Source organism: Tachyglossus aculeatus, unplaced genomic scaffold (genome assembly GCF_015852505.1).
Source record: "Tachyglossus aculeatus isolate mTacAcu1 unplaced genomic scaffold, mTacAcu1.pri scaffold_1_arrow_ctg1, whole genome shotgun sequence".
Classification (NCBI taxonomy): domain Eukaryota; kingdom Metazoa; phylum Chordata; class Mammalia; order Monotremata; family Tachyglossidae; genus Tachyglossus; species Tachyglossus aculeatus.
Genome location: NW_024044915.1, coordinates 838,747 through 862,928, shown reverse-complemented (window position 1 = coordinate 862,928; position 24,182 = coordinate 838,747). Strand labels below are relative to the sequence as shown.

Genomic DNA, 24,182 nt, shown 5'->3' with positions numbered 1-24,182 from the left:
GGCCTGCTGGGGCCCGGGGAGGGAAGGGAGGACAGGAAGGGCAGCGGCGGCTCGGTTTCCAGTCTGCTCTTTAATGCGCGCGTGATTCGGGCCCCCCGGTTCCAGCTTCCTCCCCGAGACGGAGCGGCGGGCAGCGGGGCACCGCCTCGCGCCCTCTCCCCGGGGACGGGACCCAGCCGCCCCCGGGGCGGCCTCACATGTTGGCGCTCATCCGCGACTGGCTGTTGGCGGGCGTGAGCTCGCCCTGGCTGCCTTCTCGGGGCGGGGACTGGAACGAGAGCGAGGGGGGGATGCCCTCACCTCAGGCCCGGCCTCGGGGATGCGGCCCGCCCTTCGCCCGCCGCCCTTCGCCCTCACCTTGACGTGGATCTGGTTGCGCAGCACGGCGGCCCTGAGGATCATGGCCTTGGCGCGCCGCTGGAACTCCTTGCCCATCAGCAGCGACTTCTCGAAGGTGGTACTGCGCTGGTCCACGTCGCGGGCGTAGAGGATCTGCCCGGCGGGGACGGGGGTGGGTCAGCGGGGGCGGCCCGGGGACCCCGTTTTGGGGGGGTGGTTGGGGTTCGGGGCCGGGGGGGGGGCCTGACCTTGCTGTGGGAGTCGATGCGGGCGTTGATGAGCCCCTCGAGGATCAGGTGGGTCAGCTCGTCCTCCAAGGCGCCCACCGAGGTGTTGAAGGCCGTGGCCATCTTCCACATGTCGGCGGACACGTAGGGGCTGAAATACTGGACGGGCGCGGGGCGGGGGGCTCAGTGCCCGGCCCGCGCCCCGCGCCCACCCTCCCACCCGCCGGGCTACTCACCTGGATGAGGGCACGGTTGCGGATCTGCGTGTACAGAGTGCGGACGTGAGGAGCCAAGTACATGTCCAGCAGCAGGTTGTCCTGGGCGGGAGACGCGGGCCGTCAGAGGCCGTCCCGCTGCCCCTTTTTTGGGGGGGGGTCCCCCCCTGCCCCAGACCCTCCCCCCATCCCTTCTACCTTCATCTCGTCCAGCATCTTGAGGCAAGAAGCGTACTTGGACTCGTAGAACTTGAAGATGACGTCCCGCACCTGCGGCTCCAGCTCCAGGAACAGCTTGAAGGAGCTGGGTGCGGCGGCGGCGGACCCTCAGCCCCCCGCCGCGGCCCCCCGGCCCCCCGCCGCGGCCCCCGGCCCCGGCCTACCTGCTGGAGATGACGTTACGCTGCAATTCCTGGCGGTCAAAGGTGGCCAGGGCGCAGAGGCCGCCGTACACGGCCACGTTGCTGGGCGACAGGAGCTGGACGGGAACAGACCCGCCGCTCAGGGCCGTCCCCCCGCCCACCCCGCCTCTCCCTCCCCGCCGGCCAGCGGGCCACTCACCTCGGGGAAGTCGCAGTGGTCGAAGGAGGCCAGGAGGAAGCACTTGGCCGCCTGCTTGTACTTGCGGGCCGCCAGCTCGGCCAGACCTGGGCAGGAGGGGCGGCGGATGGTCAGCGCGGGCCGCCGGCCCCACGCGGGAGGGAGACGGCAACCCCTCCGCGAGACGAGGGCCCCGGGGAAGAAGGGAAACTCGCCCGTGTTCGGTAATAATAAACAACAACAATCGTGGTATTTGTCGGGCACTGTGCTGAGCGCTGGGGGAGACGCAAGGTCATCGGGTCGTCCCCCGTGGGGCTCCCGGTCTCCAACCCCATTTTCCAGATGAGGGAACCGACGCGACTTGCCCGGGGTCCCACGGCGGCCGCGTGGTGAAGGATGGCGGGACGGGGGGGTTGCCCGGCTCCTTACCTCATCATCATCAATCGTATTTATTGAGCACTTACTATGTGCAGAGCACTGTACTAAGCGCTTGGGAAGTACAAATTACCTGCCGCACACTTGAGTTTGGTGAGAATCGCCTGGGTCTGGCTGTCCCGCTCCCCTCGCTGCTGGGAGGGGCAAAGTGCCGGCGTGGGAGTGAGACCCCCCACCCCACGCCGCCGCCGGCCCCGTCCACCCTCCCCGTCCCGTTACGTCACCTCGGCGATCTCGGGGGTGGACTCGGCCTTGCTGACGTAGCTGAGCACGTGGGACCAGTTCTGCAGGTAGACACTGACCTGCCCGGGAGGGGAGGGGGGCACAGAGAGGACCCCGTTTGGAGCGCGGTCGGGCCTGCCCCCCACCCCGGGGCGGGGGAGAGGAAGGGGACGGTCGCCTCCGTCGTCCTCCTCCCTCTACTTTAGACCCCCGAGAGCAGGGGTCACGCGCTGGCCCCGCTCCCAGACGCCGCGCGCGGCACGGGAGACCCCCCGACCGGCCGGGCCCCCCACCCGAGCCGCACCTTGATGACGTTGAGACACATGTTGATGACGTGCTTGGCGCTGGTGCAGTAGTCCCGGGCCCGCGAGTAGCACTTGAGGGCGTTGCTCAGGTCGCCGCAGTCCAGGTAATGGTCGCCCAGGTCGTCGTGGCCCCGCCTGCGGGGCCGGCCGAGGGGGGGGGGGGCGGTCAGGCCCGGCGGCCCCCCGGGGCCCCCCGGCCCCCTCCGCCGCCCGGCCCCGGTCCCCACCGGATGCTCTCCTTGATGGAGTTGCCCTTGTAGTTCTTCAAGTCCGTGTCCAGCTTCTCCAGCTTGAGCAGGGCCTTCTTGCGGGTGGCCTCCACCCAGGCCGTGTCCAGGGGCGGGGGCTCCACGCCCGCCTCGGGGACGGCGTCGGGCGCGTTCTGCAGCTCCCTGGCGAGGACGCCCACCCCCGCCGTCGTCAGGGCCCCGCCGCCAGCCGGGCCGGACCCCCGCCCCCCCCGCCCCCCGCCGCTCCGCCGGCCCGGCTCGGGCCTACCTGCCGGCTTCGGTCAGCTTGCGGTGGATCTCCTCGTAGACGTCCACGTTGAAGGTCCTCTGGACGAAGGCCAGGGCCATCTTCAGGGCCTCCAGCCGCAGCTGCGGGCAGTGGTCCGCGATGAACTGCAGCCGCTCGATGCGCATCAGCCCGCTGTAGCTGGACGCGTACTGCTCCAGATCCTGGGAGGGCACGGCGAGAAGCCGCTGCGGGGGCCGGGGACGAGACCCTCCGCCCCCCCGAGCATGCCGACTTGCGAGAAGCAACGTGGCCTAGAGAAGCGAGTCGGAGGACTCCCCGTCTCGGGCAAGTCGCTTCACTTCTCCGGGCCTCGGCGACCTCATTCGGAAAATGGGGATGAAGACTGTGGGACTGTGGTCCACCCTGTCTTGCATCTACAGAACTTACCGGATTTAATGGCCAAATAAAACAAATAGGCAAAAAGCCACTCCAGGTCCTGGGATGGGGGAGAGAAAGAAAAGGGGGGGGGGGGGGGGGGGGGAACCGCCCCGGCCTGGGATGGAGGAGGGTTGGGGGAGAGACCTCTCTGGATCCAGGAAGGAGGATAAGGGGGAGATCTGAACTCATCTCCTCTCCCAGACTCTTCCCCAGCCCTGCCTTTCCCATCACTGTAGACGACACCGTGGTCCTTCCTAGCGCACGATGGAGTGGGTCAGGGGGAAAGACCTCTCTGGATCCGGGAAGGAGGATAAGGGGGAGATCTGAACTCATCTCCTCTCCCAGACTCTTCCCCGGCCCTGCCTTTCCCATCACTGTAGACGACACCGCGGTCCTTCCTAGCGCACGATGGAGTGGGTCGGGGGGAGAGACCTCTCTGGATCCGGGAAGGGGGATAAGGGGGAGATCTGAACTCATCTCCTCTCCCAGACTCTTCCCCGGCCCTGACTTTCCCATCACTGTAGACAACACCGCGGTCCTTCCTAGCGCACGATGGAGTGGGTCGGGGGGAGAGACCTCTCCGGGTCCGGGAAGGAGGAAAGGGGGAGACCTGGAACTCCTCATCTCTTCCACACTCTTCCCCAGTCCTGACTTTCCCATCGCCATAGACGAAACCACCGTCCTTCCTATCGCACGATGGAGTGGGTCGGGGGAGAGACCACGCAGGGGGCTGGAAGGAGGAAACGGGGAGACCTGGAACTCACGGTTAGGGCAACTTATGTTGCCAACTTGTACTTCCCAAGCGCTTAGTCCAGTGCTCTGCACACAGTAAGCGCTCAATAAATACGACTGAATGAATGATTGAACGATCTCTCCCAAACTCTTCCCCGGCCCTGCCTTTCCCATCACCACCCTTCCGATCGCATGACGGAGTGCAGCTGGGAGAGAGGGGCTTCTCTGGGCCGGGGAAGGAGGCAGGGGAAGAACCGAACTCCTCTCCCGCACCAAACTCTTCCCGGCCCTGACCTTCTCATCACTGTAGACGACACCACCGTCCTTCCCTACCTCGCGAGCCCGCAACCCGGCCATGACCGCGGAGTCGTCCCGTTCCCTCGGTTCCTAGATCTCATCCAGCGGATCCCCGCCTCTCCAGCCTTCCCCCTCCCTTCTCCCTCCAAACCGGGCACTTCGGGCAACCCCTCCTTGGCTACAACACTGACCTCCGGCCTCCCCCCTCTCCGGGGCCTTACTTCACCCTGCTGACCGCACCGTGGTTCTCAGAACAGTTCTCAGCGCTTAGGACAGTGCTTTGTACATAGTAAGCGCTTAATAATTGCCATCATCATCATTATTATTATTTAAAAACAAAAAAGCCGCCACTCTTCCGGCGGCCCCAACGGTCGCCCGTCCGCCGGAAACTCTTCCCCGTGGGATTCGAGGCCCGCGCCCCGACTTACCCTCCCTTCTCCCCCAGTGCCCCCCTACCCCCGCTCTTCGCCCCGCTAATCCCTGGCTCTTGCCTCACCTGCGGCTGGTCTCCCGCTCCCGCCCTCCCGAAGCCACCGGACCGCCACGCACCCCGGCTCCGAAGCCCTGCTGAAATCCTACCACCTCCGGGAAGCCCTCCCAAACTAAGCTCTCATCCCCCCCACCCCGGCCACCAACCCTGTTTCCTCTCCCACGTGCTTAAAAACCGTTCGCCACCCTGGGCTGGATCCCTTTCCCCCATCTGCCTCCCGTTGGACTGGAAGCTCCTTGAGGGCGGGCACTGTCTCTACTGACCCTACTGGATAATAATAATAATAATGACGGCATTTGTTAAGCGCTTACTATGTGCAAAGTAAAAACAAACTGTTGCCGATTTGTACTTCCCAAGCGCTTGGTACAGTGCTCTGCACATAGTAAGCGCTCGATAAATACGATTGATGATGATGCAGAGCACTGTTCTAAGCGCTGGGGGGGATACAGGGTGATCAAGTGGTCCCACCTGGGGCTCACAATCTTCATCCCCATTTTACAGACGAGGTCACTGAGGCTCAGAGAAGTGAAGGGACTTGCCCAAGGTCACACAGCAGGCACGTGGCGGAGCCGGGATTGGAACCCATGAGCGGGCTCTTTCCACCGAGCCACGCTGCTTCTCTCCCGAGTCCTTAGGACAGTGCCCCGCACACAGTAACTGCTCGATTAGGTCGGTGGACGCGACGGCCGCGGTTCCCAGGCGGGGAAGTCGGGGTGGGGGGACGGACTGGGGTGGGTTCCGGGGAAGGGGGAGCCCCCCGGGCCGGCGGGCCCCGTACCAGAGTGGGGTTCTCCACCACGTAGCTGACGTCGGGCGCATTCTGCTGGTCCTCCTGCGGGTCCACGTCGATCTGCATGGGCTCCACCGCCCCCTGAAAACACCCAGCGGCCCCGTCACCCCCGGGCCGGTGGTCGCACGGCCGGCCGGCCCAATGTCCCGCTCTGGGGGCGCGCGGGTCTGCCCCTTCCACCTCCACCCCGGCCCGCCCCTCCCTCCACACCCACCAACCCCGTTTCGGCCAGCTGCCGACGGGGAAACCGAGTCAGCGGTGGGCTCTGGGTCCACGGCGGCGGCCGCCCTCGGGACGCCCACCCAGGGAGGGATGGGAAGCGGAACGGGGGTAGGCCCGGGGCATCATCATCATCATCAATCGTCTTTATTGAGCGCTTACTGTGTGCAGAGCACTGTACTAAGCGCTTGGGAAGTACAAGTTGGCAACATCTAGAGACGGTCCCTACATGATGGGAAGCGGTGCGGCCCAGTGGAAAGAACCGGACGCCAGGGAGTCGGGAACCTGAGCCCGATCCCACCTCTAATAATAAGGACGGTGGTATCTGCTAAGCGCTTACTACGTGCCAGGCACTGTACTGAGCGCCGGGGTGGACCCCAGCAAATCGGATCGGACACGGTCCCCGTCCCACGTGGGGCTCGCGGTCTCCATCCCCGTTTTCCAGGTGAGGGAACTGAGGCCCAGAGAAGTGAAGGGACTCGCCCGAGGTCACCCAGCGGACGAGGGGCGGGGCCGGGATTAGAACCTACGACCTCCTGATTCCCAGGCCCGCCCTCTAACCGGTCCGGTACGCCGCTTAGCTGGCCGGGGGACCTTGGGCGAGTCACTTCACCCCTCCGGGCCTCGGTCGAGTCACTTCACCCCTCCGGGCCTCGGTCTCCTCATCTGTAAAATGGGGATTCAATCCCTGCTCTCCCTCTGTGAGTCCCGCGCGGGACCTGGTGATCTTGGATCATCATAAATGATGACTACTGAGTGCTTACTGTGCGCAGAGCGCTGCACTAAGCGCCTAGTGAACGGAACCCGGGCCTGGACGTCAGGGGACCTGGGTTCTAAACCCGGTTCCTCCACCGGTGCGCCCTGCGATTTGGGGCGACCCTCCACTTCTCCGGACCTCGGTTCCCTCCTCCGTAAAATGGGGATGAAGACCGTGAGCCCCACGTGGGACAGGGCCTGTGCCCAACTTGATCCACCTCGACGCTTAGTACAGTGCCTGGCCCACAGTAAGCGCTTAATACCGCTAAAAAAAAAAAAATAGCAACGACAGCAACAAAAGATGAGCTTGTGTCCCCGCTACGCTTAGTACAGTGCCTGGCACGCAGCGAGAGCTTCACAAACCCGTGGTGATAATAATAATAATGTTGGTATTTGTTAAGCGCTTACTACGTGCCAAGCGCTGTTCTAAGCGCTGGGGTGGATACAAGGTGATCAGGTTGCCCCACGTGGGGTTCACAGCCTTCATCCCCATTTTCCAGACGAGGGAACTGAGGCCCAGAGAGGTGAAGTGACTTACCTAAGGTCACCCAGCTGACAAGTGGCAGGGCTGGGATTAGAATAATAATAATAATGTTGGTATTTGTTAGGCGCTTACTATGTGCCAAGCGCTGTTCTAAGCGCTGGGGTAGATACAGGGTCATCAGGTTGTCCCACAAGGGGCTCCCAGTCTTCCTCCCCATTTTCCAGATGAGGGAACTGAGGCCCAGAGAAGTGAAGTGACTTGCCCAAAGTCACCCAGCTGACAAGTGGTGGAGCCGGGATTTGAACCCACGGCCTCTGACTCCAAAGCCCGGCCTCTTTCCACTGAGCCCTGCTGCTTCTCTACGATAGGGACAGAGACGCGGCCTGGCCTGCGGGCAAGGGCCCGGGAGTCGGAGGATGTGGGTTCTAATTCCGACTCCGCCGTCGTGTGACCCTGGGCAGGTCGCTTCCCTTCTCCGGGCCTCAGTTTCCTCGTCTGGAAAATGGGGAGGAAGGCCGGGAGCCCCACGGGGGGCAACCTGATCACCTTGTGTCCCCCCCAGCGCTGAGAACAGTGCTTGGCACAGAATGGGCGCTGGGCAAGTCCCATAGCCGTGATGACGATGCTGGTGGGGGACGCTCAATAAATACGATTGAATGAATGAATGACGCTCTTGGCGGGGGGGCTGCGGTCCCACCGCCCGAAACCAGCGTGACCTTAATAACAATAACGGTATTTGTTAAGCGCTTACTATGTACCAAGCACTGTTCTAAGCGCTGGGGAGGTTACAATAATAACGGCATTTATTAAGCGCTTACTATGTGCAAGGCGCTGTTCTAAGCGCTGGGGAGGTTACAAGGTGATCAGGTTGGCCCACGGGGGGCTCACAGTTTTAATCCCCATTTTCCAGGTGAAGGAACTGAGGCCCAGGGAAGTGAAGCGACTTGCCCAAAGCCACCCGGCTGACAGTTGGCGGAGCCGGGATTTGAACCCGTGACCTCTGACTCCAAAGCCCGGGCTCTTCCCACTGAGCCACGCTGCTTCTCCCTCCAGCCTTAGCGGCTAGAGCCCGGGCCTGGGGGTCAGCGGGTGGGTCACGGGTTCGAGTTCCGCCACCTGTGTGCCGGGCGGCCTCGGCCGAGTCCCTTCCCTTCTCTGGTCTCCTCCGGCTACGGGGGAGACGGTGGTTTTGTTGTCCGTCTCCCCCTTTTAGACTGTGAGCCCACTGTTGGGTAGGGACCGTCTCTAGACGTTGCCAACTTCCTAAGCGCTTAGTCCAGTGCTCTGCACACAGTAAGCGCTCAATAAATACGATTGATTGATTGATTGGGCCCCAGCCCAGCGCTCAGCAGAGGGGCTGGCAAATGGTAAGGGCCTTCCAGGTGCCATCTCTGGGGTGACTGGCATTCCCGGGTCAGGGGTCAGGGGTCAGGGAGAGGGGCCTCCCTCGCCTCTTTACCTGCAAGTTAAACACCTGGACGGGCAGTGGCATCCTTCCTCCTCCTCCTGCTTCTTCCTCCTCCTCCTCCTCGGGCCGTGCTGTGCTAGCCTCCCCGTGCTCCCCGCCCCTCCCCCGCCCCCAGAGTTGTTCACTTCCGGGTCACTGCCGTTGGGCCCCCTCCCCCTCCCCCCCCCGTATCCGGTGGAGGCGGGAGCCCCCTTCCGGCCGCCGCCGGCAGCGCCCCCCCCCCCCAGCTCCTATTTGGAGGACCCCCCCTCCCCCTCCCCCGGGCCCCGAAAGGGGGGAAACCGAGGCACGGAGGAAGGGGCGGCCATCCGGCAGGAGGGGCCACGCCGGGCCCACACCTAACTCGGAGGGCCCGGCTGCCTGCCGCGCCCACACTTTACAGGGAGGGGGCCCCCCCAAATCCCCATTGCCCCCATCTCGGCCGGGCCCAGGTTTATTTAGGGGGGGGGTCCCCCCCCAACTCCCCACGGCCCCCCTGGGCGCTCCACGATCCCCTCCCCCGCCTTGCCTGGGCCCACACTGATTTGGGGGGGCTCCCCCCAAATCCCCCTGGGGTACTCCAGGCCCCACTCCCAGGCCTCGCCTGTGCCCAAACTTATTTGGGGGCCCCCCAAAAAATCCCCACTGCCCCCCTGGGTTCTCCAGACTCCGCTCCCCAGCGCCCACACTTATTTGGGAGCCCCCCCAAAAAATCCCCACTGCCCCCCTGGGTTCTCCAGACTCTGCTCCACTTAGTTTGGAGGGCCCCCCAAATCCCCACTGCCCCCCTGGGCTCTCCTGACTCCGCTCCCCAGCCTTGGCTGTGCCCATACTTAATTTGGAGGGCCTCCCTCCAAATCCCCACTGCCCCCCTGGGTTCTCCAGACTCCGCTCCCCGCCTTGGCTGCGCCCCCACTTACTTTGGAGGGCCCCCCAAAATCCCCACTGCCCCCCTGAGTACTCCAGACTCCGCTCCCCGGTTTTGGCTGCGCCCCCACTCAATTTGGGGGCCGCCCCCAAATCCCCCCTGGCCACCCGGGTACTCCAGACTCCGCTGGCCGGCCTTGGCTGCGCCGACACTTAATTTGCAGGGCCCCCCCAAATCCCCACTGCCCCCCTGAGTACTCCAGACTCTGATCCCCAGTTTTGGCTGTGCCCATACTTAATTTGGGGGCCCCCCCGGACACTCCAGACTCCGTGCCCCAGTTTCGGCTGTGCCTGCTCAATTTGGGGGACTCCCCCAACATCCCCCCTCGGGCAGCCCGGACCATCTTCCCGACCTGATCTGCGCCCCCACCCATCTTGGGGGGGGTGGGGGGCCCTGGCCCCGGCCAGCCCGGGCACCTCGGCCCCGTCCCCCCGGCTGGGCGGCGATGGGCAGGGCCCCGGGGGCCGCACAATGAGCTGGCCCTGCCTGGGGTTGGGCAAGGCGGGCTTCCTGGTGGCGGTGGGCCTGGGCGCCCTTCTGCTGCTGCCGCTGCTGCCCCGGCTCAGGGACCCCCGGGACCCCCGGGCCGCCCCGCCTGCCCCATCGCCCAGCGGGCCCCTCTGCCAACCCCGGCCGTCCACGCCGGTCCCGGCGGGCGGTGGGCCGGGCACGGGCGGGGAGGCCCGGACCCCCGGGCCGCCCCCGGCCCCTCTCCGAGGAGCCCCCTCGGGTGCCCCCGGGAAGGAGCGGCTGGACCCCAGCGACATCTTCATCGCCGTGAAGACCACCAAGAAGTACCACCAATCGCGCCTCGATTTGCTCCTCCAAACTTGGATCTCCCAAGCACGGGAGCAGGTGGGCCCAAACCCCAACCGCACCCCTCCGCCACTCCCAGGCGGTCCATCCTATTTACTGAACGCCTACCGTGTGCAGGGCGCTGCACTAGGCGCTTGGGGCGAGGTCCCTAGGACGATAGACGAGAAGCAGCGTGGCTCAGTGGAAAGAGCCCGGGCTTTGGAGTCCGAGGTCACGGGTTCAAATCCCAGCTGCGCCAACTGTGACTTTGGGCCAGTCACTTCACTTCTCTGGGCCTCAGTTCCCTCATCTGGAAAATGGGGATGAAGACTGTGAGCCCCCTGTGGGACAAGCTGATCACCCTGTAACCTCCCCAGCGCTTAGAACAGTGCTTTGCACGTAGTAAGCGCTTAGCAAATACCATTATTATTATATAACAGTCACATTCCGCTCCCCCAACGAGCTGACATTCACTCATCCGGTTCGTTCGGTCCGATTTATTGAGCGCTTACCGTGTGCGCGACACTGGACTGAAGGCTTGGGCTCAGAGGGCGACGCGGAAGCCCCTGCCCACGACAAACGGACGGTCTCGAGGGGGAGACAGACGGGAACGGAAATGCATAAATGACAGATCTGGACCTAAATGGAGTGGGGGTGAGAGCGGGGATAATAATAATAATAATAATAATAATAATGGCATTTACGAAGCGCTTACTATGTGCAAAGCCCTGTTCTAAGCGCTGGGGAGGTTCCAAGGTGATCAGGTGGTCCCACGGGGGGCTCCCAGTCTTCACCCCCATTTTGCAGATGAGGCCCAGAGAAGTGACTTGCCCAAAGTCCCACAGCTGACAGTTGGCGGAGTCAGGATTGGAACCCATGACCTCGGACTCCAAAGCCCGGGCTCTTTCCACTGAGCCACGCTGCTTCTCAAATGACGATGAGGGATGAGGGAAGGGACAAGTTGGGGTGACGCAGAAGGGAGCGGGAGATGGGGGGAGCGCAGTTAGGGAAGGCTCCTTGGAGGAGGTGGGCTTTCAGTAATAATAATGATACTAATAATAATAATAATAATAATGCTCTGCACACAGTAAGCGCTCAATAAATACGAATGATTGATTGATAGCATTTATTAAGTGGTTACTATGTGCAAAGCACTGTTCTAAGCGCTGGGGAGGTTACAAGGTGATCAGGTTGTCCCACGGGGTGGGGCTTTGAAGTGGGGGAGAGTCATTGTGGGGGGGATTTGAGGAGGGAGGGCGAGATGGAGGCCCGATAAGGGAGCCCCCCATCCTCTCCTGCCGGGGAGCCCCCCAAGACCGGGCGATCGGGTTCTGGGGGGGCCGGCGGGGGGCCGAGGGCCTGCAGCGCCCAACCACCCGGGCCGGCCTCTCCCTCCTCTTCTTCCTCCCGCAGACCTTCATCTTCACGGACGGGGAGGACGGGCACCTGCGGCTCCGGGCAGGTGAGCGACCGGGCCTGCGGACCCTCCTGGAGCCCCCCACAAGAGAGGGGCGATGGAGCCTTCCGGTGGTCTTCGCTCGGAAGGCCGGCGCTTTGGCCGTATGGAGGGGTAGAATCCCCAAATTAAGCTCTGAGGTTTGGGGGAGACCCAGCGTTGTGGGAGAGGGGGGCGTCTCATTCACTCATGCATTCATTCATTCAGTCGTATTTATTGAGCGCTTACTGTGTGCACAGCACTGGACTAAGCCCTTGGGAAGTCCAAGTCGACAACATCTAGAGACGGTCCCTACCCGGTAACGGACTCACGGTCTAGAACGGGGAGACGGACCACAAAGCAAAACATGTGGACGGGCGTCAAGTCGCCAGAAAAAATAGAATTAAAGCTAGTGGCGCATCATTAACAAAATAAATAGAACAGTAAATATGTCCAAGCAAAATAGAGTAATAAATCTGTCCAAACATATATACGGGTGTTGTATGTTAGAGAAGCAGCGTGGCTCAGTGGAAGAGAGCCCGGGCTTTGGAGTCAGAGGTCATGGGTTCAAATCCCCGCTCCTCCAATTATCAGCCGTGTGACTTTGGGCAAGTCACTTGACTTCTCTGGGCCTCAGTTCCCTCATCTGTAAAAATGGGGATGAAGACTGTGAGCCCCCCGTGGGGCAACCTGATCCCCTTCTAACCTCCCCAGCGCTTTGCACATAGTAAGCGCTTAATAAATGCCATCATTAATAATTAACTGTGGGGAGGGGAAGGAGGTAGGGCGGGGGGGGGGGATGGGGAGGAGGAGAGGAAAAAGGGGGCTCAGTCTGGGAAGGCTGGTATATGTTGCCAACTTGTACTTCCCAAGCGCTTAGTACAGTGGTCTGCACACAGTAAGCGCTCAATAAATACGATTGAATGAATGAATGAAAAGGCCTCTCGGAGGAGGTGAGCGCTCAGCGGGGCTTTGAAGGCACCGACCCCGTCTTCGCTCCCTTTTCGGACCGACGTCGTCGGCTCTCCCCCCCACCCAGGGCTGGCCTTCCCTTTCCCTCGCTCAATAATAAATGATAATTACGTCATTTGTGCCATAAGGCGTCTGCCCTAAGCGCTTACTCTGTGCCAAGCGCTAACAACAGAGTAAGCGCCTAACAAATACCGTCACTATTCTACCAGGTAAGCAGGTCGCCCCACGGGGGGCTCGCAGTCTTAAATCCCCGTTTTACAGACGAATTGTACTGAATTAGAACGGTGCTTTGCGCACAGCAAGCATTTAAGAATTGCTATTAATAAATAATAAGTAATATTGAACCGTATTCGTTCGATACAGTGAATCGTATTTATTGAGCGCTTGGGAAAGTAGAGCACACAAATAAACAGTGACAATCCCTGCCCACGGTGAGCTTGAAGTCTAGAGGCCGGGCGGGGGGAGACTGACATCAGGACAAGTAAAATAAAATATTTCTCCATCGGCTTCCAGGCTGTGAGCACCTGTGCTCTCTCCCCTCCCCTCTCAGTGCTCCTTGCTTGAAACATTCATTCAATGGTGTTTGTTGAGCGCTTACTGTGTGCAGAGCACTGGACTAAGCGCTTAATGCAGGCCTCCCAATCTCCAGGCTCTCCTCCGCGGCAGTCCAGCCCACCCGCCGCCGCCCAGATCGCCTTCATTTGATCGTATTTAATACTATTACTAATAATAATAATAATGAAGGCATTTATTAAGCGCTTACTATGTGCCAATCACTGTTCTAAGCGCTGGGGAGGTTACAAGGTGATCAGGTTGTCCCACGGGGGACAATAGGTTGCCAACTTGGACTTCCCAAGCGCTCAGTACAGTGCTCTGCACACAGTAAGCGCTCAATAAATACGATTGAAAGAATAAATGAATGAATTCTAGCCACCCGTTCTTGGGTTGGACAGGTGGGGCAGAGACACAATAATAATAATAATAATAATGGTATTTGTTAATAATAATAATAATAATAATGAAGGCATTTATTAAGCACTTACTATGTGCCAAGCACTGTTCTAAGCACTGGGGAGGTTACAAGGTGATCAGGTTGTCCCACAGGGACAATATATTGCCAATTTGGACTTCCCAAGCGCTCAGTCCAGTGCTCTGCACACAGTAAGCGCTCAGTAAATACGATTGAATGAATGAATGAATTCTAGCCACCTGTTCTTGGGTTGGACAGGTGGGGCAGAGACACAATAATAATAATAATAATGGTATTTGTTAATAATAATGAAGGCATTTATTAAGCGCTTACTATGTGCAAAGCGCTGTTCTAAGCACTGGGGAGGTTACAAAGTGATCAGGTGGCCCCACGGGGACAATATGTTGCCAACTTGGACCTCCCAAGCGCTCAGTAGAGTGCTCTGCACACAGTAAGCGCTCAGTAAATACGATTGAAGGAATGAATGAATGAATTCTAGCCACCTGTTTTTGGGTTGGACAGGTGGGGCAGAGACACAATAATCATAATAATAATGGTATTTGTTAATAACAATAATAATAATGAAGCCGTTTATTAAGCGCTTACTATGTGCCAATCGCTGTTCTAAGCGCTGGGGAGATTACAAGGTGATCAGGTTGTCCCACAGGGACAAATATGTTGCCAACTTGGACTTCCCAAGCGTTCAGTACAGTGCTCTGCACACAGTAAGCGCTCAGTAAATACGACTGAATGAATGAATGAATTCTAGCCACCCGTTCTTGGGTTGGACAGGTGGGGCAGAGACACAATAATAATAATAATGGTATTTGTTAATAATAATGAAGGCATTTATTAAGTGCTTACTATGTGCCAATCACTGTTCTAAGCGTTGGGGAGGTTACAAGGTGATCAGGTGGTCCCACGGGGACAATATGTTGCCAACTTGGACTTCCCAAGCGCTCAGTATAGTGTTCTGCACACAGTAAGCGCTCAATAAATACGATTGAAGGAATGAATGAATGAATTCTAGCCACCCGTTCTTGGGTTGGACAGGTGGGGCAGAGACACAATAATAATAATAATAATGATATTTGTTAATAATAATAATAATGAAGGCATTTATTAAGCGCTTACTATGTGCAAAGCACTGATCTAAGCGCTGGGGAGGTTACAAGGTGATCAGGTTGTCCCACAGGGACAATATGTTGCCAACTTGGACTTCCCAAGCGCTCAGTACAGTGCTCTGCACACAGTAAGCGCTCAATAAATACGATTGAATGAATGAATTCTAGCCACCCGTTCTTGGGTTGGACAGGTGGGGCAGAGACACAATAATAATAATAATAATAATAATGGTATTTGTTAATAATAATAATAATAATAATAATGAAGGCATTTATTAAGCACTTACTATGTGCCAAGCACTGTTCTAAGCACTGGGGAGGTTACAAGGTGATCAGGTTGTCCCACAGGGACAATATATTGCCAATTTGGACTTCCCAAGCGCTCAGTCCAGTGCTCTGCACACAGTAAGCGCTCAGTAAATACGATTGAATGAATGAATGAATTCTAGCCACCTGTTCTTGGGTTGGACAGGTGGGGCAGAGACACAATAATAATAATAATAATGGTATTTGTTAATAATAATGAAGGCATTTATTAAGCGCTTACTATGTGCAAAGCGCTGTTCTAAGCACTGGGGAGGTTACAAAGTGATCAGGTGGTCCCACGGGGACAATATGTTCCCAACTTGGACCTCCCAAGCGCTCAGTAGAGTGCTCTGCACACAGTAAGCGCTCAGTAAATACGATTGAAGGAATGAATGAATGAATTCTAGCCACCTGTTTTTGGGTTGGACAGGTGGGGCAGAGACACAATAATCATAATAATAATGGTATTTGTTAATAACAATAATAATAATGAAGCCGTTTATTAAGCGCTTACTATGTGCCAATCACTGTTCTAAGCGCTGGGGAGATTACAAGGTGATCAGGTTGTCCCACAGGGACAAATATGTTGCCAACTTGGACTTCCCAAGCGCTCAGTACAGTGTTCTGCACACAGTAAGCGCTCAGTAAATACGACTGAATGAATGAATGAATTCTAGCCACCCGTTCTTGGGTTGGACAGGTGGGGCAGAGACACAATAATAATAATAATGGTATTTGTTAATAATAATGAAGGCATTTATTAAGTGCTTACTATGTGCCAATCACTGTTCTAAGCGTTGGGGAGGTTACAAGGTGATCAGGTGGTCCCACGGGGACAATATGTTGCCAACTTGGACTTCCCAAGCGCTCAGTATAGTGTTCTGCACACAGTAAGCGCTCAATAAATACGATTGAAGGAATGAATGAATGAATTCTAGCCACCCGTTCTTGGGTTGGACAGGTGGGGCAGAGACACAATAATAATAATAATAATGATATTTGTTAATAATAATAATAATGAAGGCATTTATTAAGCGCTTACTATGTGCAAAGCACTGATCTAAGCGCTGGGGAGGTTACAAGGTGATCAGGTTGTCCCACGGGGGACAAATATGTTGCCAACTTGGACTTCCCAAGCGCTCAGTAGAGTGCTCTGCACACAGTAAGCGCTCAGTAAATACGACTGAATGAATGAATGAATTCTAGCCACCCGTTCTTGTAAATACGATTGAATGAATGAATGAATTCTAGCCACCCGTTCTTGGGTTGGACAGGTGGGGCAGAGACACAATAATAATAATAGTATTTGTTAATAATAATAATGAAGGCATTTATTAAGCACTTACTATAGAGAGAGACGGAGAGACGGTCCCTACCCAACAGTGGGCTACTGTCTCCATGGTCACCAAGGGAGGCTTCCTCAGCGCTCAGTACACTGCCCCCCACCCACGGCCCCCGCTCCCCGGCGTCTCGGCAGGGGATCGCGTCATCAACACCAACTGCTCGGCCGTCCACACGCGCCAGGCCCTGTGCTGCAAGATGTCCGTGGAGTACGACAAGTTCATCGAGTCGGGCCGGAAGTAGGTTGAGGGGTCGGGGGGCTGGGGGGGCGTCCCCCAAAGCCCCCCGCCCGCCGCTCAGGACACCCCCCCTTACCCGGCAGGTGGTTCTGCCACGTGGACGACGACAACTACGTGAACCCGCGCGGGCTCCTGCGCCTGCTGTCGGCCTTCTCGCCCAGCCGGGACGTGTACCTGGGCCGCCCCAGCCTGGACCACCCCATCGAGGCCGCCGACCGCCTCCGGGGGGACGTGAGTGCCCCGGGATGGGGAGGGGGCGCCTACTACGCGCACGGCGCTGTACCGAGCGCTTGGGAGGGGACGGCGCGGCCCTAGGCGGACACGCTCCCGGACCGCTGCGAGCTTAGAAGGGGGAGACGGGACCAGGAGGAAACGACGGACGCGGACGCTCGCGTGATGTGGGGACGGAGAAAGGGAGCGGGGGAAGAGGAAAGGTGGGGGGGGGGCGCAGTCAGGGAAGGCCTCCCGGAGGAGGCGGGCCTTCGGTAAGGCTTCGGAGCCGGGGAGAGCAATCGTCTGTGGGATTTGGGGATGGAGGGCACTTTTAGACTGTGAGCCCACTGCTGGGTAGGGACCGTCTCTATATGTTGCCGACTTGTACTTCCCAAGCGCTTAGTACAGTGCACACAGTAAGCGCTCAATAAATACGATTGATGATGATGATGCGGGCCGGAGGCGGGGGGTGAGATACAGCCAGAAGGTTGGCATTGGACTGTGAGCCCGCTGTTGGGTAGGGACCGTCTCTCTGTGTTGTCAACTAGGACTTCCCAAGCGCTTAGTCCAGTGCTCTGCACACAGTAAGCGCTCAATAAATACGATTGAATGAATGAATGAATGAGACGGTGAGCCCGCTGTTGGGTAGGGACCGTCTCTCTATGTTGCCAACTTGGACTTCCCAAGCGCTTAGTACAGTGCTTTGCACACAGTAAGCGCTCAATCAATACGATTGAATGAATGAATGAATGAATTAGACTGTGAGCCCGCTGTTGGGTAGGGACCGTCTCTATATGTTGCCGACTTGGACTTCCCAAGCGCTTAGTACAGTGCTTTGCACACAGTAAGTGCTCAATAAATACGATTGAATGAATGAATGAATGAATTAGACTGTGAGCTCGCTGTTGGGTAGGGACCGTCTCTATATGTTGCCAACTTGGACTTCCCAAGCGCTTAGTCCAGTGCTCTGCACACAGTAAGCGCTCAATAAATACAATTGAATGAATGAATTAGACTGTGAGCCCGCTGTTGGGTAGGGACCGTCTCTCTATGTTGCCGACTTGGACTTCCCAAGTGCTTAGTACAGTGCTCTGCACACAGTAAGCGCTCAATAAATATGATTGAATGAATGAATGAATGAATGAATTAGACTGTGAGCCCGCTGTTGGGTAGGGACCGTCTCTACATGTTGCCAACTTGGACTTCCCAAGCGCTTAATCCAGTGCTCTGCACACAGTAAGCGCTCAATAAATATGATTGAATGAATGAATGAATGAGAGAAGCAGCGTGGCTCAGTGGAAAGAGCCCGGGCTTGGGAGTCAGAGGTCGTGGGTTCCAATCCAATCAATTGCCAGCTGTGTGACTTTGGGCAAGTCACTTAACTTCTCTGGGCCTCAGTTACCTCATCTGGAAAATGGGGATTAAGACTGTGAGCCCCCCGTGGGACAACCTGATCACCTTGTATCCTCCCCAGCGCTTAGAACAGTGCTTTGCACATAGTAAGCGCTTAATAAATGCCATTTAAAAAAAGTCATTCATTCATTCAGTCGTATTTATTGAGTGCTTACTGTGTGCAGAGCACTGTACTAAGTGCTAGGGAAGCAACATGACTCAGTGGAAAGAGCCCGGGCTTTGCAGTTAGAGATCGTGGGTTCAAATCCCGGCTCCGCCACTTGTCAGCTGTGTGACCTTGGGCAAGTCACTTCACTTCCCTGGGCCTCAGTTCCCTCATCTGGAAAATGGGGATGAAGACTGTGAGCCCCACATGGGACAACCTGATTATCTTGTATCTACCCCAGCGCTTAGAACAGTGCTTTCCACATAGTAAGCGCTTAATAAATGCCATCATCATCATTTGCACATAGTAAGAGCTTAATAAATGCCATTTAAAAAAAGTCATTCATTCATTCAGTCGTATTTATTGAGTGCTTACTGTGTGCAGAGCACCGTACTAAGCGCTTGGGAAGTACAAGTTGGGCCGCTTCACTTCCCTGGGCCTCGGTGGCCTCATCTGTCAAATGGGGATGAACACCGGGAGCCCCACGGGGGACAACCCGATCACCTTGTAGCCTCCCCAGCGCTTAGAACAGTGCTCGGCACATCGTAAGTGCGTAACAGATGCCCGCAATGTTATTATTATCAGAGGAGCGAAGTGTCCGGGCCGGGCCGTAGCAGGGGAGCAGCGAGGCGTCAGGCGGGAAGCGGTCGGAGCGGGGGGGTCCGCCGGGGCCCCCGCTTCGTCAATCAATCAATCAATCGTATTTATTGAGCGCTTACTGTGTGCAGAGCACTCTATTAAGCGCTTGGGAAGTCCAAGTTGGCAACATATAGAGACAGTCATCATCATCATCTTTTTTGAGCGCTTACTGTGTGCAGAGCACTGTACTAAGCGCTTGGGAAGTCCAAGTTGGCAACATATAGAGACGGTCCCTACCCACAGTCTAAAAGGGGCTTCTTCGTCCCCAGAAGAAGGTCCAGTTTTGGTTTGCCACGGGCGGAGCCGGCTTCTGCCTGAGCAGGGGGCTCGCCCTCAAGATGAGCCCGTGGGCCAGGTGAGTCCGGGGGGCTGCCCCGGCCCTCCCCGGGGGGCTCCGAAAGCGGGGCGAGGGGTGGTTGGGGGGGACGGGGGACCGTCCTGAGCCCCCCGCCCGCCCGCAGCCTGGGCAACTTCATCAGCACGGCGGAGAAGGTCCGCCTGCCGGACGACTGCACGGTGGGCTACATCGTGGAGGGGCTGCTGGGCGTCCGGCTCCGCCGCAGCCCCCTCTTCCATTCCCACCTGGAGAACCTGCGCACCCTGACGCCCCGCGCCCTCCTCACCCAGGTAAACCAGGCAAACAGCGGGAGGGACGCCCCTGCGGCGCGCCCTACCTCGGCCCCTTTGTCGTCGCCGTCTCCCCTCCCAATAATAATTAATTACTATTAAGAAGAAGCGGCAGCGTGGCTCAGTGGAAAGAGCCCGGGCTTTGGAGTTCGAATCCCGGCTCTGCCGACTGTCAGCTGGGCGACTCTGGGCAAGGCACTTCACTTCTCTGGGCCTCCGTGAACTCACCTGGAAAATGGGGATTAAGATTGTGAGCCCCATGTGGGACAATTCCCCCTTTTAGACTGTGAGCCCACTGTTGGGTAGGGACCGTCTCTATATGTTGCCAATTTGTACTTCCCAAGCGCTTAGTACAGTGCTCTGCACATAGTAAGCGCTCAATAAATACGATTGATGATGATGATGATGACAACTTGATCGCCTTGTATCCCCACCCCCCAGCGCTTAGAACAGCGCTTTGCACATAGTAAGCGCTTAACAAATGCCATCATTATTATTATTATTATTAATTATGGTATTTGTTAAGCGCTTACTATGTGCAAAGCGCCGGGTAGGCTACAGGTTGTCCCACGTTTTCCGGGTAACGGAGGCCCAGAGAAGCGCAACCATCTGCCCGAGGTCATACAGCAGACAGAGCCGGGATGAGAAGCAGCATGGCTCAGTGGAAAGAGCCCAGGCTTTGGAGTCAGAGGTCATGGGTTCAAGTCCCGGCTCCGCCAATTGTCAGTGACTTTGGGCAAGTCACTTCACTTCTCTGGGCCTCAGGTACCTCATCTGGAAAATGGGGATTAAGACTGTGAGCCTGATTACTTGTAACCTCCCCAGCGCTTAGAACAGTGCTTTGCACATAGTAAGCACTTAATAAATGCCATAATTATTATTATTATTATTATGAGAAGCCGGGCCCTCGGACTCTCAGGCTCTTCCCGTTAAGCTCCCACTGCTTCCCCGGATGAGGCCGGCCTGGGCCCCGGTGGGTCTGTGGACCTGATCCCGCCAACCAAACCGCAGCTGCGGGCGGTAGTCGGGGATGGCAGCCACAACATTAATATTATTAATAATAATAATAATAATAATAATAATAATGGCATCTGTAGAGAGCTTACTAAGTGCCAAGCTCTCTTTGTGGCTTAGTGGCTTGAGAGTCCGAGGGCGTGGGTTCCCATCCCGGCTCTGCCACTTGTCAGCCGTGTGACTTTGGGCAAGTCACCTCGCTTCTCCGGGCCCCAGTGACCTCATCTGGAAAATGGGGGTGAAGACCGGGAGCCCCACGGGGGACAACCTGATCACCTTGCGTCTACCCCAGCGCGTGGCACATAGTGAGCGCTTAACAAATACCATCATGATTATTATTATTATTGTCAGTGCTGGGGTAGGTTATTATTACGGTACCCGTTAAGCGCTCACTGTGTGCCACGCGCTGTTCTAGGCGCTGGGGTAGATCCGAGGTAAGCGGGTTGTCCCGCGTGGGGCTCCCATTCTTCATCCCCATTTTGCAGATGAGGTCGCCGAGGCCCGGAGAAGCCAAGCGATAGAGGGGTTGGACACGGTCCCCGTCCCCCGTGGGGCTCACGGTCTCGATCCCCATTTGACAGACTGTGAGCCCGCTGTTGGGTAGGGACTGTCTCTATACGTTGCCACCTTGTACTTCCCAAGCGCTTAGTACAGTGCTCTGCACACAGTAAGCGCTCAATACGATTGATTGATTGACAGATGAGGTCACCGAGGCCCAGGGAAGTGACTGGCCCACGGTCACCCGGCAGACGAGCGGCGGGGCCGGGACTGGCCCCCGGTTCCCGCCCCCCCCGAGCGGCCCAGGCCATCCGGGACCCCGCCGGTGGGCTTTCCGCGGGGGGTCCTGCCCCCAGGTTCACCCTCCCGGCCTCCGCTTCTCCCTGAGCGCCCGCCCTTTCCCGCCAGGTCACCCTAAGCTACGGCGGGAACGAGAACCGCCACAACGTGGTCAGCGTCGGCGGGGCCTTTAGCCCGCAGCAGGACCCTACACGGTGAGGCCCGGGGGAGGTCGCGGCGGTGGGTGGGTGGGTGGGTGGGTGGGAGATGGGCCCCGCCACCTTGACCGCCCTGGGCCCGTCCTCTCGCTCTCTTCCCCAGGTTCAAGTCCGTCCACTGCCTGCTCTATCCGGACACGGCCTGGTGTCCCTCCCCCAAGTGGCGGGGACCTTCGACCTGAGGCTGGAGAGTGACCGAACGGGAGCCTGGGGGTCTCCGGAAGGGAGAGACCCCCCACCCTCCTCTCCGCCGGGCCCGGGGGCTCTCCCGGCTCCGTCCGGATCTCCGAGCGGCTCGGAGGAACGTGACCTCCGAGGGCAGCGGGGCAGAAGAAGAGCGTCCCAAGGGGGGACGGGGCAACCGTGGGAGGGGGCTTCCGGGGCCGGAGTCCTCCCGCCGGTACGTCCAAGCCCGGCCCGTCCCTCGACGCCCTCAGGCCCCGGTCACCGGCTGCGGCTTCCCGTCGGCCCCCGGCCTTTGCCCGCTGCAGAGGACAGGCCTGCCAGGGGCCGGGAACAGGCCCGATCCGGGATTCTGCCGCCTTTCCCTCCAGCGCTCCGTGAGCCCATCCCGCCGGACAGGTGGGGCTCAGCTGACCCGGACCCCCCTCTCCGCCCCGTGGCTCTGGTGGCCAGCTGCCGCGAACCCTAGCCCCCGGGCCTGGCACGGAGGGCACCGGGATCACACCGGCCTGGGAATCTGGCCGTCCGGAGGGCGGCTACCCCCCTGCCCCTGCTCCTAAACCAAATAAATATTTAAAGTGAAATGGAAGGGGCTGGATTCCTGACTGAGCGCCCTATGAACACACACGTCTGTGTGTGTGTGTGTGTAACTTCACAGATGAGTCCCCCAGATCCGACAGCCCCCGGGTTCAGCGGCCTGGACAAAGCGTCCCAGCCTTTGCCGTGGTTCAAACGGTGAATCTAAATCTCCGACGGTCAAGAGCCCCCAGAGGTCTTCCCCCCCACAAAATCCCCTCCTCCGGAGACGCCAACACACTCGAACGTGAAAAAGGTGTTTTTCTCAAGCATCTCAGCTCCTCCCGGAGGCCGACCCCTTCTTTGGTACCCAGATCGCCATTGTTCCGGCAGAAAACACAGACACAAAACGTGATTCCCCACAACGTCTCGGTCGGTCCGGCATCCGGTAACAGGAGAACCCGTTCCCCGCACCCAACGGGAGAGTCGTCCCCCCCGCCACCAGACTCCGTGAGGTCGGGGGCGGGCGGATTCCGGATTTTGTGGATTCCTTCACCCCCCCACAAACTCCACGCCTTTCCCCGCGCGGGCCCCTCGAACACCTGCTCAAATATGTTTTTAATCTCTTTACATAAGCCGCTTAGCAATTTGACTCTCCAGCCTCAGGTAAAGAGTGGCGAGGTGCTCAACCACCGCGGAGAGGGGTCAGTGGGAGGACGCCGCTTTAGCGTGAGCAGAGAGGATTCTGGGAGCCGGGGTGCCTAGGCTAAGCCAATCAGTCAATAGTATTTGTTGAGCACGGACTTTTTTTCTTTTTGCAATGGTATATCTATATATATATCTATATCTATATATGCCATTTTACCTATCTATATATAGCTATATCTATATAGCTACATATAGATAGATAGGTAAAATACATTGAACTATATCAATATAGATATAGCTATTTATAGATAGGTAAAATGGAATTTTATTAAGCGCTTACTATGTGCAGAGCACTGTTCCAAACGCTGGGGAGGTTCCAAGGTGATCAGGTTGTCCCACGTGGGGCTCACCGTCTTAATCCCCATTTGACAGATGAGGGAACTGAGGCCCAGAGAAGTGAAGTGACTTGCCCAAAGTCACACAGCTGACAGTTGGCGGAGCCGGGATTCGAACCCATGACCTCTGATTCCAAAGCCTGGGCTCTTTCCACTGAGCCACGCAAGCGCTTTCTACGTGCCAGGCTCTAGACTGAGGGCTGGGGTGGAGACCAGAGGATGATGATGGTATTTGTTAAGCGCTCACTACGTGCCGAGCACTGTTCTAAGCGCTGGGGGAGATCCAAGGGAATCAGGTTGTCCCCCGGTGGGGCTCACGGTCTTCATCCCCATTTTCCAGATTAGGGAACTGAGGCACGGAGAAGCGAAGTGGCTCGCCCAAGGTCACCCAGCGGACAAGCGGCGGAGCCGGGATTAGAACCCACAACCTCTGACTCCCAAGCCTGGGCTCTGGCCGCTAAACCACGCTGCTTCTCTTCTTTGTGGCCCTGAAGGAAGGCAGCAGGTTGGATCTGACCATTTGGACACCCGTCTCCGTGTTTTGTTTTGTTGTCTGTCTCCCCCTTCTAGACTGTGAGCCCATCACTGGGTAGGGACCGTCTCTATATGTTGCCAACTTGTACTTCTCAAGCGCTTAGTACAGTGCTCTGCAATCAATCAATCAATCATATTTATTGAGCGCTTACTATGTGCAGAGCACTGTACTAAGCGCTTGGGAAGTACAAATTGGTAACATATAGAGATAGTCTCTATAGGTTGCCGACTTGTACTTTCCAAGCGCTTAGTCCAGCGCTCTGCACGCAGTAAGCGCTCAATAAATGAATCCAGGTGAACCTCTTGGGGTTCTTTCCGCCGCTCCGATTCCGGGGTACCAGCCTTCCCAGACTGA

General features: G+C 57.8%; 2 protein-coding genes across 3 annotated transcripts; one reads left to right on the top strand and one right to left on the bottom strand.

Moving 5' to 3' along the window:
- Positions 1–53: 53 nt before the first annotated feature.
- On the bottom strand, positions 54–8,484 carry GPS1 (G protein pathway suppressor 1). 2 transcript variants are annotated; one of them, XM_038742837.1, is made up of 14 exons: positions 8,408–8,484; positions 5,478–5,570; positions 2,782–2,963; positions 2,511–2,675; positions 2,283–2,418; positions 1,981–2,058; positions 1,830–1,890; positions 1,343–1,428; positions 1,165–1,259; positions 980–1,085; positions 803–883; positions 588–725; positions 358–492; positions 54–268 (listed from the first exon to the last, which is right to left on the bottom strand). In XM_038742837.1, exons 1-14 carry the CDS (start codon positions 8,438–8,440, stop codon positions 194–196), a joined length of 1,464 nt encoding a protein of 487 aa, XP_038598765.1. In that variant the 5' UTR covers positions 8,441–8,484; the 3' UTR covers positions 54–193. The 2 variants fall into 2 exon arrangements, with proteins under 2 accessions (XP_038598765.1, XP_038598766.1); XM_038742838.1 differs by having other exon boundaries at positions 1,830–1,887.
- A 1,310-nt stretch (positions 8,485–9,794) lies between these two features.
- On the top strand, positions 9,795–22,295 carry RFNG (RFNG O-fucosylpeptide 3-beta-N-acetylglucosaminyltransferase). The gene is made up of 9 exons (XM_038742820.1): positions 9,795–9,814; positions 9,935–10,178; positions 11,532–11,580; positions 16,403–16,505; positions 16,589–16,736; positions 19,185–19,270; positions 19,377–19,542; positions 21,463–21,548; positions 21,655–22,295. Exons 1-9 carry the CDS (start codon positions 9,795–9,797, stop codon positions 21,731–21,733), a joined length of 981 nt encoding a protein of 326 aa, XP_038598748.1. The 3' UTR covers positions 21,734–22,295.
- The last annotated feature ends 1,887 nt before the right edge of the window (positions 22,296–24,182 follow it).

Coding starts and splice junctions, on each gene's coding strand:
- GPS1 (XM_038742837.1), bottom strand. CDS start 8,440: ATGCCACTGCCCGTCCAGGTGTTTAACTTGCAG. Junction 1,891..1,980: donor CCACCCCCGAGATCGCCGAG/GTGACGTAACGG, acceptor TGCCCCTCCCAG/CAGCGAGGGGAGCGGGACAG. Junction 269..357: donor GCAACCAGATCCACGTCAAG/GTGAGGGCGAAG, acceptor CTCTCGTTCCAG/TCCCCGCCCCGAGAAGGCAG.
- RFNG (XM_038742820.1), top strand. CDS start 9,795: ATGAGCTGGCCCTGCCTGGG. Junction 19,543..21,462: donor CCCGCGCCCTCCTCACCCAG/GTAAACCAGGCA, acceptor CTTTCCCGCCAG/GTCACCCTAAGCTACGGCGG. Junction 21,549..21,654: donor CCGCAGCAGGACCCTACACG/GTGAGGCCCGGG, acceptor TCTCTTCCCCAG/GTTCAAGTCCGTCCACTGCC.